The 17,112-nt window shown below is 40.4% G+C and overlaps 1 protein-coding gene across 1 annotated transcript in view; it reads left to right on the top strand.

Moving 5' to 3' along the window:
- The window catches only part of arhgap36 (Rho GTPase activating protein 36), an 88,546-nt gene that overhangs the window by 66,963 nt on the left and 4,471 nt on the right, over positions 1-17,112 (top strand). Inside the window, exons 4-9 of the mRNA XM_071526503.1 lie at positions 4,333-4,691; positions 10,712-10,928; positions 11,751-11,806; positions 12,817-12,967; positions 14,089-14,237; positions 16,334-16,507. Coding sequence (XP_071382604.1) covers positions 4,333-4,691; positions 10,712-10,928; positions 11,751-11,806; positions 12,817-12,967; positions 14,089-14,237; positions 16,334-16,507 — 1,106 coding nt within the window. The remainder of the gene's footprint in view (positions 1-4,332; positions 4,692-10,711; positions 10,929-11,750; positions 11,807-12,816; positions 12,968-14,088; positions 14,238-16,333; positions 16,508-17,112) is intronic.

Here is a 17,112-nt window from a genome sequence, read left to right as displayed (position 1 = left end):
CTGCAATAAAAATATCCATCTTAACAAGCCGTTTATCCTGAAAATCCTGGGTCTTGAAATCTCGTTTTCCTAATAACAAGTGGAAAAATTTGCCCACATAGTGAGATAATTTCTCTTGTTTCCAGTGCAAAGCAACCTGTTTGAAGAGTTTTCTTGAATCAAGTGGCATTATTTTGATACTAGAGGAGGGATCATTTTTATTTCAAGATACTGACATTCTCAAAATTGAAAAAATCTCAAAACGGGTAACTGGAAACAAGGGAAATGACTGATTTTAAGCCTTAATACAAGACTAAATGATAAGGTGGATATTTTTTGCAGTGTGCAGGTAAGAGTGATCACGTGGTTTGAGTCAGGCAGGGGTGACGGTGCTGGACTCCAGTCTGCCTCTCTCCCCCAGACTGCAGCAGTCTATCGATGGCAGTGCTGTGAGCCTGCATCAGTCTGAGTGTGATGTCTGGTCTGTGGCTGTGGCCGCTCTAACAGGATTATACCTTCATCCCTTTCTTACCTGCTCTCTCCGTCCATTCTGTCTATTCTTACACCGCTCGTCTACCTGAGCCTCTAATCTGTGTCGTGAGGAGCCGTGCGATCGCTGTGTCACGGTTTACGGTTGCACATTGATTTTATTAATGCGTATGAAGTCATTCTTAACTCTTTCACCTGCTTTTTCGATCACTCTCTCTATCTAGCCTACTCTAAACTCAACTTTCCTTCATTCTCTCTTTTTAAGTCTTCTCTACATCACTCTCTCCATCCTTACACCACCTCTACTTGTACTGATATCTATCATTCTTTTGATCCTCATATCCTCCTTCTATTCTTGCTTCTTCTTTGAGTTACACTCTATATACTGCAAAAAATGGCAAGTTGTCCAGTGATTTTATCTTGTTTCCAGACCTATCAAGCTTATTTTGTGATATTTTTAGTCAAATTATCTCACTGCACTGGCATATAATCTTGCTGGGGTCAATACATTTCACTTGATTCATGCCAAAATTACTTCTTTCAGGAAATCATCACAAAACAATGAAGAAAAGTCAGATTTGTTGAAACCGGTCAAATAATCTGCCAGTGCAGTGAGATGATTTCACTAAAACAAATCCAAAAATAAGCTTGATAAGTCTGGATACAAGATAAAATAACTGAACAAGTCTGTCAGTTTTCGCAGTGTGCCAGTTGCACACCAGACATGTTTTCACAAAGCAAATAGTTTGCCTCCATTCATTGTTTACGAGAAATGAGTAACTGAGTGTGGTGACGACACAAACCAGACCTGCAATGCGATGACACATGTTGAAAAAGTTTAATAGTGGATATCACATTCGAGCAAACATCCGCTTCTCAAATTCTCACAGTCTTTTAAAGGTCCCATAAAACAGGATTCCCCTTGCCTCTGTGATGATAAAGGAGTTGGATGGTCTATCTAAACATGGTGAAAGTATCAAAACGCACGGTCAGCAACTAAATCCACACAATCCATATTAGAAAAGCGAGCCTCTAAACGAGCCGTTTGGACTTCCGTAACTTTGTGGCGTCACAAAGGTTCGCTCATTATCATTTCTGTAAGAAATAATAGACTAACAAAGTGTTTTTTTCAAAGCGGTTGAGCGGTTGTCATTGTTTATTACCGGAGAGTTTTCCCTACCTGTAGCTACCGGGCCGCAGCGTCTCACGTTTCACTCTTAACACGGGTCGTTAATATTAATGAGCCTTAAAGACACGGCGACAGAAACAGCCTGTTCTTGGTAAGGCTCAGAGAGATGTTGGAAAATGAACGTGTAAAAATGGATTGAGAGTGTTTTTGGTTCATGACACCACACACACAGCTTTGAATGGACCTCAAGACAGAAAATAACACTGGAAAGTGGAGAATATGGAGCTTTAAGTTTTGTTCCTAGTTCCACTTCACCTTTGAATGGAAGATGGAAGAGAGAATTATTATGATTGTGTCCGGATTTCCCAAATTAGATAACCCATTTTGTTAATACATAAAGGAAAGATACGGAGATACAAGTTATCCATTTAACTGAGCACAAAAGGCAACACAGCATGCATTAAAGCGTTACATAATCATGTGACTATTAAAGAGTTTCACCCCGAAGCCTCTGGAGGAAGATAAAAGACGCAGCATCTTCCTGTTTGGGTCGAGATAGTATCAGCGGAGAGGAATGCGTCAACGTAAATACTATGAGAGTCGCTCCGGCCTCCTGTCCCGCCTGGACCGCACATTCAAGAGCATCACATGCTGTCAGACGAAGGAGTCCATTAATCTGCCAAAAAAATGTTTTCACAGGAAAGAAGACAAGAACGCTTATTTCTGTTTTTGCTGCCGATCTATTTTGGGGGATTGTTTTTTAACAGGTTTCGAGAGCCTGAGTGTTATGAAACTCTCTCGGCTCTTTAAACGGCCGTGTAAACCTCCAGCTTAAGTGGGGAAAAAGGAAGAAAATTAGACTTAATTCTAGTGGTGTTAGTGATTTCCCCCCCCCCTCCCTCCCTCGGAGTTGGCACCGAAGCCGCACTTAAATGAGACTTCAAATAAATAATATGCCCGGCTTTTATTGCATCCCTTCCATCTGCACCTCTCCGTGTCTTTCCCTCCCCGGCCTGCAAAAGGCATCAGGATGCGATTGTGAAATGCGATATCAAATATATGATCCTGCGGCTTCTTTCCTTGCAGTTTGTGCCCCTCCGTCTCTCCCTCCCTGCCTCCCGCAGAGAAAAACAAAACCCCTTCAGCATCCCTCTCTTCTGTGTATCTGCTAAAGAAAGAGCCGACTAACAGCAAACAACCAACAACCGACTCCTATTTGTTAAATAAAACCAAATACGTGGATTCTTTCTTCTTATAAATCAGCCCCCGAGGCATTTAGAGTCTGTCTCTCCCAGGTCAGACAGAAGTATGCAATCACGACTGTCCGAATTGTCAAATTAAACCAAATTAATCCTCTCCCACATGTCTTTCTTCTGACATCCGAGCCAGATTTCTGCATAGTTAAATAGCACATGGGAGCTACATCAGACCCGGTGTATTGATAAATGTTCAGAGGAGACATCATACAATAACACACACTTGAAGAGTTCTTTTCCAAAACACTATAAATCCATTTTGGGAGGAGGAAATATTACCTTGAGTTTGTCATTTAATATCGGTTACATCAGAGTCGCTACCGACTGTCCTTTAAAGGCAAAATCCACACTAAAACATTTACAAAATATTAAAAAAACAGCTATTGGCGATGTACCTTACATTTCTGGGTCCGTATTTTTCTTATTTCCCGTGGATAACCAGGCAAAGGTAGATGATGTGAAGTCACATTGAGATTTTTCCAGCAGCTACAGTGGAGTTTGATATGAGAAAATGTTTCAGGATCTAAAACATCAGCGGTAAACGTCAGTCCCTCAGAATCAAAGAGCGAGGGCTTCTTTCTAGAGCCGCCATTTTGCACCGAGAGACGTTCAACAATCACACAGGGAGAAATCCACCGTAGAAGAGGAAAGAGACCAGTTTCTCCACCCACAGGAGCAGGAGAGAGACCAGAATGCAATGCAGCAGAGAGACAGGTTGGGGTTTTGAGTAAAAGGCATGAGTCTTGCTTTTTCTCAACTGGAAAAGCTCTCGCTCTCTTGCTCTATCACTATTGGTATTTCTCTCTCCACCTTCACGTAAAGCTGAATTCAACAAGTTCAGGCTTGTTCTCTGGGGGGTTGTGGAAAGGCATTCTGGGAAATGTAGGAAATCACTAACTTAAGTAGAAGTAGACGAGGCAGGTTGAGGGAAAGCGGAAACACCAAAAAAGTAAATTACAACATTTCGTTACAAAATAACTCCTGGAATTACGGAAGAGGATTAGAGCCACATGTGAAAAATTGATTCGAGTTCTGAGTTTAAAGTCAGAATTCTGAGAATAAAATCAGAATTCTGAGACTAAAGTCATAATTCTGAGATTAAACTCAGAATTATGACTTTATTCTCAGAATTATGACTTTAAACTCAGAACTCAAATACATTTTTCACATGTGGCCCTTATCCTCTTCCGTATGGAATGAACATCACATTGATGATATAATAAAATATGTGAGAGTATTTTATTTATTTATTTTTTTGTGCTATCAATCACAACCACTTCAAAAGGTGGATATGTATTGTCACCCTCTATAAAACGAAATCAATAATTAATACTTTCTTTTCTCTCTCTAAATCTCCTCAGAAGGTATTCAGAAGGTTTTCAGTAACAGCAGCATGTGAATACGAAACCCCCCCCCCCAAACTGATCAAATCAACCCAAATAAATAAACCCTCTCTCCCTCTCTCCCTCTCTCCCTCAGAATCGGCCCCCAAGGCGTTCGGCATCCCGCTGTCCCAGGTCATCGCCAACGACCGGGCCTACAAGCAGCGGCAGGACGCCCTGAAGGAGAGCCGGCGGGACTGCCTGGACCTGGAGGCCAGCGTCCTGCGCTTCCGGGCCGAGAAGCGGGTGTTCTTCAACGGGAGCAAGGCACTGGTCGGCTCCGCGTCGCTCACCGGGGGAGGAGGAGGAGGAGGAGGAGGAGGAGTGGGAGGAGGAGGAGGAGTGGGTCCCGGGTCGCCGTCCCACAACTCGGTGGCGCCGGCACCGGTGTTCGAGTCCCAGAACAAACCGCTGTCGCCCACGTTCCTGGATAATACAGGCCGAGGGCAGAGGAGGGTGAGTGACTACACACACACACACACACACACACACACACACACACATACAGTACTGTGCAAAAGTCTTAGGCGCCCTAGATTTTTTATATACATTTCTTAGAAGTCTTAGATGTTTATTTGTTTTCTGCATTAGTGTGTCAGTAGACTACTGTTAATGGTAAATTTTTGATATTCAGAAACTTTTCATTTCATTAGTTTTGAAAGCATCTTCACTTTATGGATATCTTTGACATATGCCTAAGACTTTTGCACAGTACTGTACATACAGTATATACAGTATGTATGCATTTTTAAGGCATTTGTTGCTCCCATGATCTTATTTTTACACATTTTGGTCTTTTTCAGGGCAGATTTATTGTACTATGAAATAATAAAATTTTCATTGCATATTGGCAAAAAAACCCACTCAATTTGTACCACTAAGATTTGGCCCGCGGGGGTCAGTAGTCACGTTCATGTGTGAATATTTGGCAACTCACCAAAAAAAAGTGAACAGGATGAATTGCAGAAAAGGATACTCCAAATTATTGAGGGCATTTTCTGACGCCTCACTTTTAATTTCATGGGCCTTTTATGAACTTTCAAGTGCATTTTTGCTCCGAGCCCTCATTAATTTATGTCCGTGATTTGTGTGTGTGTGTGTGTGTGTGTGTGTGACATGAATGACATTTATTCTGCTTTCGTTCACATTTTTTACAGCTCCAAGCATCACAGCTTTAAGTCTTGAATTTCATCTCTGCTTTGGCCAAAATTCCTCATTTAATCAACTGTTTGCTTGTTTTTTGTTTTTGTTTTAGAGAGATTAGAATCAGTAATGCTAGGTAACTAAATTCTCATAGCGAAGATTGGCAACTGGCTGAATTTCTTTCTGCCAGTTTTTAGTGTCATCCAGGGTCAGCACTGCATGTGTGAGTGTGTGTGTGTGTGTGTGTGTGTGTGTGTGTGTGTGTACAATCTCTGGCTGCATCTCCAGCGCTAAACATTTTCAGTAACTAATTCTTCTATTTGTTTCCACAGTCTGTACACAGCGCATGTTTGGAAGACAAATACTATTGGTGCTGTCTGTGTGTGTGTTTATATTTGTGTGTGTGTGTGTGTGTGTGTGTGTTTGTAATGTCTGTCTGCCTCTCTGTGCAAAGGTGTGTGCATGTTTCTGCTCTTGTGCATACGAGTGTGTGTGTGTGTGTGTGTGCGTGTGTGTGTGTGTGTGTGTGTGTAATATCCTCTCTAAATGTCCCTTCTCTGCTTGAGACCATAACACCCTATTATTTTCTCCACACTGACCTGGAAACAGTTGTTATCTTAAGCCTGTAATGAATATCATTACACTGAATGACCCAATAACTGAACCCCAACCAGTTATCAAATGCAGTCAGCATGGTAAATAACACACATACTACTGGAATGGATATTTGGTAATGACACACACACATATTTGGAAGACAGACTGATGGAGAGACAGACAGACAGACACAGGAGGCAGGCACACACACACACACACACACACACACACAATAATATGATATGATACTTTATTGATCCTTGTAATGTGCTTGACTCTTTGCTCAACTTTAATTACTTACTTATTAAATTGTTACCAGTAAAAACAGAAAAGTGACTAGTAAAAACTATAAAATAAGTCACTAGTATCTATTCAATTAGATTAAATTAAAACTAGTATCTATTATATAGCAACTAATTTTACAACTTATTTTTAAGATTACAGTAGTGACTAGCTGGCCAAATATGACTATGGACTTAAAAATACAAGTACTAGTGGCTTATTTTTAATGACTACTGCATTTTAGGGAATAAATGACAAAACACAAGATGTGCACAAGATCGTCTAACACTAGTATGACAACAGAGAATAATGGTTTGTAAATATGCAGGCCGACTGGAAGTATTTTACAGCTGTGAAATTGTTTTTTTTGTTTTGTTTTGTTTTCTGTAAATTCAGTTGACATTTCTGGGATGAAAGCACATTTTAGATGCAAAGAAAATATACACATAATTTAGGGTCAGATAAGAGTCTAAATGTTCTCCTCATGTACACATTTTGATCCGAAATCCAAAAACTTTATATGACATAAATTCATAGTATCATCATAGTAAGCAGCATCAAGCTGATATACTGCAGGTTATATGAGGATAAAGACTTTCAAGGAAACAAAGCATACATTGAAGCTTTACTTAAAGAAATAGAAATAATTTTTGTGGATGGAGATGGATATTTGATCACTGACTGCGAGTAATTGTTTACTGTTGAATTTACTATGATAACACTGATTGATAGAGAGAGAGAGAGAGAGAGAGAGTTTCCATCTCTCCCATGCTAAGTGGCTGCTGACTCATCCTCTCCCAGCTGCCTGGTTGTTTACATGTGTGACGACAGATACAGAAACACACTCAGCTGGGAACGCCTGGCCTGATGGATGAGGGGCGCAGCAGCGTTCTCCCTGCGCCCGTCCCACAGGGAGACGGAGCACACACACACACACACACACAGGAAAGGAGCAGGAAAGGTTAAACTTAATGGCTGGAACAAGATAAATAGCTGAGGGAAAGAAAGTTGTGGGGAGAAGTTGCTGTGAGGACACGAGTGGTTTTTATTTTTTTTCAAGCAACTCGGGAGTAAGAGAAGCCCAGCAAGCCAGCTTCCCTTACTTGGACTAGAGAAGGAGTATGAAGGGCCTTAGGGTGACATAATGGCCCTCCCTGGCGGCCATGTTGGAGGTCTTCAGTTCTCGGGCAACAGTGACTGAGCTTTCTTAAACTTGCATCTTGGCCGACTCAACAGAATTCAATAGACATGTTAAATTGCTGTGCTGTTTTGACTGAAAACTGATAAATTCATCACTGATACATTTGATTGATTTTGTGTTGTGTGTCTCACTGTATGTATTGTGCATGTCTATATGTACATGCACTGGGTTTCTTTGGAGCGGCCTGTCTATATGCTCATGTTAAACACTTAGCAGACTGGTTTTTATTTCCCATCAGTGATCAAACCAGGCAGTGACTGATAAACCAGCTACTTATCCTGCTGAGCTGTTCCTGAGTTTGTTTTGGGCGTCGTTCATCGTCTTATTTAATAGTTCACACTACTGACAGCAATAACATGGAAATGGTTAAAGGTATTTTGAACCCTGAGCCAAAATAACATGTTTTCCGTCATGATCCCTATTAGTAGAAACCAGAACTTCGCTAGCCTCCTGCTCCGCCTGTCCGGTAACACAGGGAAGCCCCCCTCCCACTCATAGAAACCTACACGATAGTCTTTGAAAACTATGATAAACACAACGCTCATAGTATAATCATACCCGTGTCAGTGTGTTATCTTGAAAAAATTGTAAAAAACCAAGCACCTGTTTATTTCACTGAGCCATAGCCAAGGACGTCATATAGACTACATCATTCATCAGAGTGTCAGTGTGCTGATGATGAGGCTGTGTCAGTGTCTTTGAGCAACAACCCAAGCTGCTTGTAGCTTAACATTCATCAGCTTACAATCTCTACAGTAACATTTCTGAATACAGAAAGACTTGGAGTTTGAACCAGCATCATATCCACCTGTCTATCTCATTATTTCACCTCCCTTGGGTTGTTGCATGTTAACATGTACATTAGTTGCTTTGCTATATTAGCTTAGCGGTAGCTCACTAACAAACCCAAAAAACAACAGTTTGTTCCGGTTAACGGAGCTGACACTGCTCAACCGACAACTTGGAGTGTTTTGGAGTTGAAGCTAGAGCTAAATACAGTTTACTGTGTCACAGTTAGCTAAATATGGAAACTAATCTACCTTATCGGACCATTCTCTTGTTGTGGTTAGAAATAGCAAATAGAGTGAAATCAAAAGAGATCTTAGCTAATCTGGATTCACCTTGTCAGTCTATTTCATGACCAAAAACCAATTTATACATATGTTCAACGAAATTGTATATATACCATATTTCCTCTAATAGTCAATTAAAAGCCGGGTCTCCGATAATGGCCGGGGCCATGGCCAACATGAAAAAACAAAGGCCGGCCGGGGAAAAAAACAAAGGAAAAAACAACGGTGGATACTGGTAAACTCCTGGTGCCTGTTATATAATGTAACTGTAGTTTGTAGTAACGTACAAGTGCCACAAGATGGCAGTATGCCACAAGATGGCTCGGCCGGCGGAAGTCTCTGGAGCAACCTAACGAACCCCAACAGAAGCAGATCAGAAAACAAGGAGGCTTCGTACTAAAATATGAGCAAATATACTTATCAAACAGAGGGAATTAGAAATAAAGGCCTGTCTCTAATATAAGCCTGCTTCCAATAAAGGCCTGGTACCCTCTGCAGTTGAGGTAAATAAAGGCCCGGGCCAATATTAGAGGACATACGGTATATTTCTGTATTTTTAGAGTGTATCTAGCCCAGTCAGACTCAAATCTCCTACAAGACTGTGTGATTCTCACTCTTGGAGGCTCAACAGAGACAAGACAAGCCTGCATGTTTATCACAGCAGCTTACTCCACAAGTATTTTACACGCTTCAGATTCAATTCCAATAAACATCTTCTGAGAGCCGAGCCTGCCTGCCGGCCGCCGGGTCACAGCGCTGTGAGACATTCCTCAGACAGGTGACGGCTATAAGAAAACATTAGAAAAGTGATTTATATTCATTTTCAACTCATAAAAATATTTATTGGACAGCGATGCCGGGATGAGTCAGAAAAATCGACTCCTTCTTCTTCTCTGTTTTCTTCTCTCCTGCCATTCGTCTTCCAAACGCTCTCTCCATTTTCTCCTGTCAGTTATCCTCCTGATCTTTATCTTTTCCTTCTCTAAAACATTTTCCCTCCTTTTCTTTCCCCTCTCTCCTTCTCTCCCTCTCCCTTCACTAAATATGATCTTCTTTTATGTCCCTTTTTTTTTGTTTTTTATCCCTGTTCGTAATATCCTGTCTGTTTCCTTATATTTTATTTTATCTTTATCCCCATGTCTCATTTCATTTGTCTTTTATGTCTTCATTTTTTTTAAACTCGGTATGTAGCCCTGTCTGTCTCTTTATATTCTTATTCTGCTTTTTATCTTTACTTCCCGTCTGGTGTCATTTTTAATCTACTCTTGTTTTCTGTTCTATGTATTCATTTAGTGTATTTATTTATCATAACTAGTTTGGAAAGCACTTTGTAGCACTTTGTTTTAAAAACCCTAACCCTCTCTCTCTCTCCCTCTCTCTCTCCCTCAATTCAATTCAATTCAATTCAATTCAATTCAATTCAATTCAATTCAATTCAATGAGACTTTATTGGCATGACATACATGTGTACATATTGCCAAAGCATACAATAAAACAACAAATACAACAAAGGCAAGATGACATCATAAATTATTCAACAGATCAGAGGGTTTTTGACGACATCAGCATTCCATAGTTACTTTTACACTACTGCACATACAATTACTAATTATAATACATACACACAATAGTAAACAATGCTGAACTAAAAGTGTTCTCTAGTCATGTGGCAAGCAGTTACAAATTCAGTGGCAGGTGTTGCAGTTTTATCATCTTCTCCAAGCACATGGTGTAGTTTTTGTTCTTGGGTGAGAGCAGAGAGCTAGGTATCAAAACCTGAAAACTATTAAAATAATAAGTCTCTTTAAGGAAGGTTGTGTTTTGAACATTCAAACAAAAAATGTGACTGTGTCTATTGTATTGAGATTACAATGCTTACTCTCTCTCTCTCTCTCTCTCTCTCTTTTCCCTCTTTCTCCATCTCTCTCTTTCCCTCTCTCTATTCCCCACTTTCTCTCTCTCTGTCCCCCCCTTGCTTTCTCTCTCTCTCTCTCTCTCTCTCTCTCTCTCTCTCTCCCCTTCTCCCTCTCTCTCTCTCCCCCCTTCTCTCTCTCTCTCTCTCTCCCAATCTTTCCCCTTCTCTCTCTCTCTCTCTCTCTCTCTCTCTCTCCCTCCCCCTCCCCTTCTCTCCTCTCGCCCTCTCCCCCCCCCCAACCCCCCCCCCCCCCCCGTCCTTGCAGGGCGGTCTGTCAGTAGACTCCATCTCTGACCTGGTGGAGAGTCAGTCCCGCCTGCTGGAGGCTCTGCAGCTGTCCCACCCGGCGGAGCTGGAGCTGAAGAAGTCTCCGGGCGGCGGCTCGTCGGGGGGGCGCACCCAGACCAAGCTCAGCCTGAACCCCATCTACAGGCAGGTCCCCCGGGTGCTGGAGCGCTGCTGCAGCCACATCGAGAACAACGGTGAGCCGCCGGTTCCTCTCGGCGGGCCGATGTCACTCGCGCCATTTTGTGTCCCCGAATTAATTGAGCCCTAAAAACTAGAAGCCTTAAATTCAAGAAGTGTGGGTTGAATTTTTTTAATGAATCAACTGGTCACTATGATGGAAGTAACTAATTACATTCAGTCAAGTTACTGTAATTGAATAGCTGTTTTGTGTATTTTTACTTAAGTATGTTTTCACTGAAGTGTTGTACTTAGCTACATTTTAAATCACATCCATTACAGAGAACCGATTTTGTTGACTCTCCATAAGCAACAGAAACTGGATGAACTTTGTTTATGCACTTTATTTTGTAATTCCAAATTTTCCAATTAAAAGAATCCAGAATCACATGGAAAAGATCACATCTGACAACGTTCTCTTCTCTAAAAAGTAACTTTTCCTCTGAATACATTTTAAATAAGACACTTTTAATTTTACTTCAGTAGATTTTTATAGGCTACCAGTACTTTTACTTCTACTTAAGTCAAATATCAGCAAAGTAACAGTACTCTTTCCACCACTGGTCAATGGTGTGGGAAAGTTTTACTTCACCAAAAAGTACACAACCGCTGGTGTGTTTAACCATGAATGTACACATCAGTCTTAAGATTGTTTTACTTATCAAGAGATTTTAAAACATCAGTCAACAGGCGTGTACAGTAATTTGTGCTCTGTGCTTAATCATGTAGTTGAGAGTGGTGTCCACAATAATCAAAATTATGACTTTACGAATTATGCGCATGTAAATGTACTCACTCACTTGATGCTGTAGATCTGATGCACCGTTTTGTCTCTCCAGGTCTTCAGACTCTGGGGATTTTCCGAGTCGGGAGCTCTAAGAAGAGAGTGAGACAGGTGAGGACCTTCCTGTGCAAACACATTTAATTTAGTGGTTCACTATACTGACTGATGTACAGTCATTGGAGGGCAGCATGTGGAATAAAACATCTATATCTTCCCAAATGTAAGACCTGAAAATTGTGATTTTGTTACTCTTCAGTGTCTATTCTTGAATAAACCGTTTACATTTTACTAAGTTTATTCAGATAACCATTGGCAGAGGTGTGACCAAGTCAACTTTGCTATAGTCCCAAGTCGGTCTCATGTCTTGAGGCACAAGTTTCAAGTCAAGACCCAAGTCTAAAATTAGAACAGTAAGTCAAGTCTAAGTCAAGTCCATGTCATTACCAAGTCAAGTCAGAACAAATCAAGAGTCCAGTATCAATTTAATATCTTAAAGAAAACTAAATATCTAGGACTTTTCAATGCAATATGGTTTTAATAGGATAAAAACTTGGTAAGAGTATCATGAGTTTGATTTCTAGAATCAGTTTCAACTTCAATAAATTCAATCATTCCATACAAATTCAGAAAACAGAATTTAAATTCAGTCGTCTGCCGGAACAAATCTCATCACTTTCAATCTGAGTCATTTACACAAGTCAAAGTCAAGTCCCCACTCGAGTCCCCACCTCTGTCTATTGGTTATTCCCAGCTATTCTCCTGGGATCTTGGATAAACAATGATCCAAAACGCACTTGAGATCCAAAACGCCCTCTCCAGTGCTGTTTCCATGTACTGTGGGGTGAAAGATCACGATGTGCGGGACGTCCCAGTGTTTCACCAGACTGTGTACTTACAGCATCGCAGGTTCAAGTCCCGGTCATGACCTGAGCTGCGTGTCATCGCCTCTCTCTGTTTCCTGTCACTGTACACCCGAAATAACACAAAATAATCCGAAAAAGAAAAGATGATGATGTGTCATATCCTGTTTTTTGAGAAATGGTCCATGAGGAGGAAGATGACCTTTATTGATGTTTGTCTATGTGTGTGTGTGTGTGTGTGTGTGTGTGTGTGTGTGGCAGCTGCGGGAGGACTTCGACATGGGTGCGGACATCCAGCTGGACGAGGAGCACAGCGTTCACGACGTGGCGGCACTGCTCAAAGAGTTTCTGCGGGACATGCCCGACCCTCTGCTGCCCAGAGAGCTGTACCCCGCCTTCCTGCACGCCAACCGTACGCACACACACACACACACACACACACACACACACACACACACACACGCACACACACACACACACACACGCACACACAGACACACACACACACACACAGGTCTACTCTGTGTGTGTGCCAACTGTATGTAGACAGAAACACACACTTTAATATTGTTATTAATTTGTACTACTACTGCCACTCTGCTATTACTACTAATACTTTTACTACTGCTACTACAACTACTACTACTACTACTACTGCTATTACTATTTCTAATAATACTTCTAGTATTGCTGGTACTACTATTGATTCTATTACAAGTACTACAACTACTACTTTTACTAGCACTACTACTACTGATTCTATTGTTACTAGTACTATTACAACAACAACAACTACTGTACTACTATTACTACTACTACTACTACTACTACTACTACTACTACTACTACTACTACTACTCGACAAACAGTGCCACTACTACACAATACTACTACTACTACTTCTGCTCCTACTATTACTATTTCTAATACTACTTCTTGAAGTTAGCCACTTCTACAGCTACTATAACTACTTTTACTAGCACTACTACTACTGCTTCTATTCTTACTAGTACTATTACAACAACTACTACTACTGTACTACTACTACTACTAATAATAATAATAATAATAATACTTCTTCAAATAGTGCTGCATTACTACTACAACAGTGGTTCTCAAACTGGTCAATAATAATAATTTTGGGGAGCTGTGAGATGATTTGTGGGATAGAAAAAAAAAACATATTTCTGCTATACAAATTTATTATCATGTATAATTTTTCAGATTTGTCCTAGATTTTTTTTTGCTATTTTCTTGTGAAATATTGATTCTCAGCCTCTAGGCTTTCTCTGATAATCAAATGAAACAACCTGAAAAACTGTTTCACGCTCTGCATCTGCATGAGCCAGACATTTTGAGAACCACTGTAACTACAATTCCTATTAAAATAGCAGACTTTTGTACGGGCAGCTCCCAGGTGTGAATGTCTACCTGTGTGACTGTGAAGTAGGGCGTTGAAAAGGATGGATGCTGCGTTACATGAAGGTTATAATAAAACCCCTCAAAGCCTGGCGGTCCCCCTCTGTCCTGCAGTGCTGCGTGGGACGGACCAGCTTCAGTACCTGCAGCACCTGCTCTACCTGCTGCCGCCCTGCAACTGTGACACACTGCTGCGCCTGCTCACCATGCTGCACACCGTGCAGGGCTACGCCCAGGACAGCATCGGCACCAACGACGAGGAGGTAGGCCCAGGACCAGCCGCCCCGAGTTTCACTGTTTGTCTCACAAGTCAACAGAGGTGTAGACTCGCTCCCTAGACTCACTCCCAACATTCAAAAATAAACTCAAAACCCACCTTTTCAAAACTGCCTACAATATCTGACTCCCACTGCCCCTCCAGAAATGAACAAACCATCAACACTGAACAGTTTACAATAAGGGTACATTCATTAAGGGTTAGTTAATGCTTATTAATTAACAGTTAACTAATGTGTCTGGTAATCATTTACTACTGGTGTTCATGTTAACTAAGGTATTAATTTATACATTATTTAATAGTCATCTTTATAAACTATTAAATAATGTATAAATTAATACCTTAGTTAACATAAACACCATTAGTAAATTATTACCAGACACATTAGTTAACTGTTACTTAAGGGTTAGTTAATGCTTATTAAGCATTAACTAACCCTTAATAAGCATTAACTAACCCTTAATTAATGTACCCTTATTGTAAAGTGTTACTGTTTTTTCAACTGTACTGTTTCAATATGCATACTCATGTTTTTATTTTATTATCGTCATTTATTTATTATCATCGCTTTTGTGCTATTTGTTTTTATATATTTTTTTTATATTTTATTCTCTTTTTCCCTTAGCTGTTGTAAAGTGTCTTTGAGTACCATGTAAAGCGCTTTATAAATAAAATGTATTATTATTATGAATTATTATTTGTAGTAGGGCTGAAAGATATTGACAAAAAATCGAATTGCGATTATTTGACAGAATAGTGGAATACTGCGATTTAAACTGTGATTCATATCCTCACGATTTTATCTCGTCATGACTTTTTTTTTAACTTGTTTAAAGAAAAGTGATTTTGTTAAAAAAAAAAAAATAGATGTCAGTGTGCAGGACTTACTGAGTTTGAGTCTGATGAAAGGTTTTCACCAATATTCTACTTATTTCATGGACCAAAGATTACCTGCAGCTCTGAAACACCTTGTTCAGAAATTCAGTTTGGATGAAACTCTCTGTTAAGCAATTCATTGCAGCGTCTGTGATTTGGAAATTGCAGAAGTTCATATTGCACTTTCAATTTTTTTTGTCAATTAATTGTACACCTCTAATTTCTAGGGCAAAATGTCCCGCTAAATATTAGGAGAAGGATGAATCGTCCCCATTAATTATTTCTCCCTCAAACACACACAGCCTACTGTAGTTTTAATGTATTTCAGAAGCAAATTAGACCGCCATGTTTCATATTTTGAATCATGTTTACCCTTCAATTTAGCAAAGTCTTACTGTATTCCACATTGACCAATAATTCTCCTCACTCTCTCTCATACCTGCCTATTTCTCTCATGTAAATTTGGGTGATTTGCTGGACAGGGTTTGATACATAGTGTGGATTACATTTAGGAATGGGTAAATTAAATCCTGTCAAGAATAATTTACCTGCCAGTCCTTCTCAATGGCATTTCTGCATAGAATCAGGTACTTTATGTTAATTTTAAAATTTGCTCAATTACTTACACAATGGATTAAGTTTGTAATACATGATTAAGCACGACATAAATCAAATTACTTGAGAATTTAAACCCCTAACATTCTCTGCTATTTCTCCTCTACCATACTGCACAGTTGAAACGTTGATTCTTATATTTTCTTTCTCGCTGTATTTCTCACCTCCTCTTCTCTCTTCTCCTCTCCTCTCCTCTCCTCTCCTCTTTTCACCTCTTGTCTCCTATCTTCTTTCCTCTCCTCTTTTCTCCTCTCTTCCTTCTTTTCATCCCTTATTCAATCCTCTCCTCTCTTTTCTGCTTTCCCATCCTCCTTTCCTCTCTGTATTTCTTCTCCTCTCCTTTCGTTCCCCTCTCCTCCCATCCTCCTCTCCTTTCACCTCTCCTCTCTTCTCTCCTCTCCTCCCCTCCTCTTCCTCCTCTTCTCTCCTTTCATCTCCTCCCTCATCACCACTCCTCTCTCCTCTCCTTTCTTCCTCCCCTCTCCTCTCCTCTCCTCTCCTCTCCTCTCCTCTCCTCTCCTCTCCTCTCCTCTCCTCTCCTCTCCTCTCCTCTCCTCTCCTCCTCCTCTCCTCTCCTCTCTCTCCATCCAGATCCCAGGTAACAAGATGACGGCGGCGAACCTGGCGGTGATCTTCGGCCCAAACCTGCTGCAGGGGGAGCGGGGGGGAGGAGACCTGAGTCTTCACTCCATGGGCATCGAGGACAGCACCGCCATCATCAACGTCACGCTGGTGCTCATCCAGAACTACAGGAGGCTCTTCACAGTACGGACAATATAGACACATATTCATATAGAGTTAAAATCTAATTTTTCCTGTGAATAGTACAAAATTACATGGAAGCCCATTCCCACCGCTGAATAAAATATTATTTTCTCACAATTGTGACTTTATGTCTCAGAATTCTGATGTTTTTTGTCATAATTCTGACTTTTTTCTCACAATTCTGATTTTCTATCTGAGGATCCTGAGGTTTTTTCTCACAATTCTTGCTTTTTCCCCTCACAATTCAGACATTATATCTCACATTTCTGAGATATAAAGTCAGATTTGAAAAAAAAAAAGTCTGAATTCTGATAAATATATGTTTCAGTAATTTATTCAAGAATTTACAAGTGTCTTGGCAGAAAAAGGCAGCTCGCTCGACTAGTATCAAGAAAAAATACACTTGATTCATGAAATTATTTTAAAAAGTTTATTTGGATTGCATTGGAAACAAGCAAAGTCATCTCACCCCATTGGCAGATTTTAAGATTTAAGATTATAAGAGTTAATACTATATTAAAAGACTTGTTAAGATGGGGATTGTTTTTGCAGTGTGTGAGGTGTGAGCACCTATCCTCATGATTTAAAAGCTTTTTTTTTAGCAC

This window comes from Centroberyx affinis, unplaced genomic scaffold (genome assembly GCF_046629955.1).
Source record: "Centroberyx affinis isolate AG114_WGS23_722 - 3 ecotype Tasmania unplaced genomic scaffold, CSIRO-AGI_Caff_v1 ptg001416l_1, whole genome shotgun sequence".
Lineage (NCBI taxonomy): Eukaryota > Metazoa > Chordata > Actinopteri > Beryciformes > Berycidae > Centroberyx > Centroberyx affinis.
The sequence above is the reverse complement of the archived record's forward strand: the minus strand, read 5'-3'. Positions and strand labels throughout refer to the sequence as shown.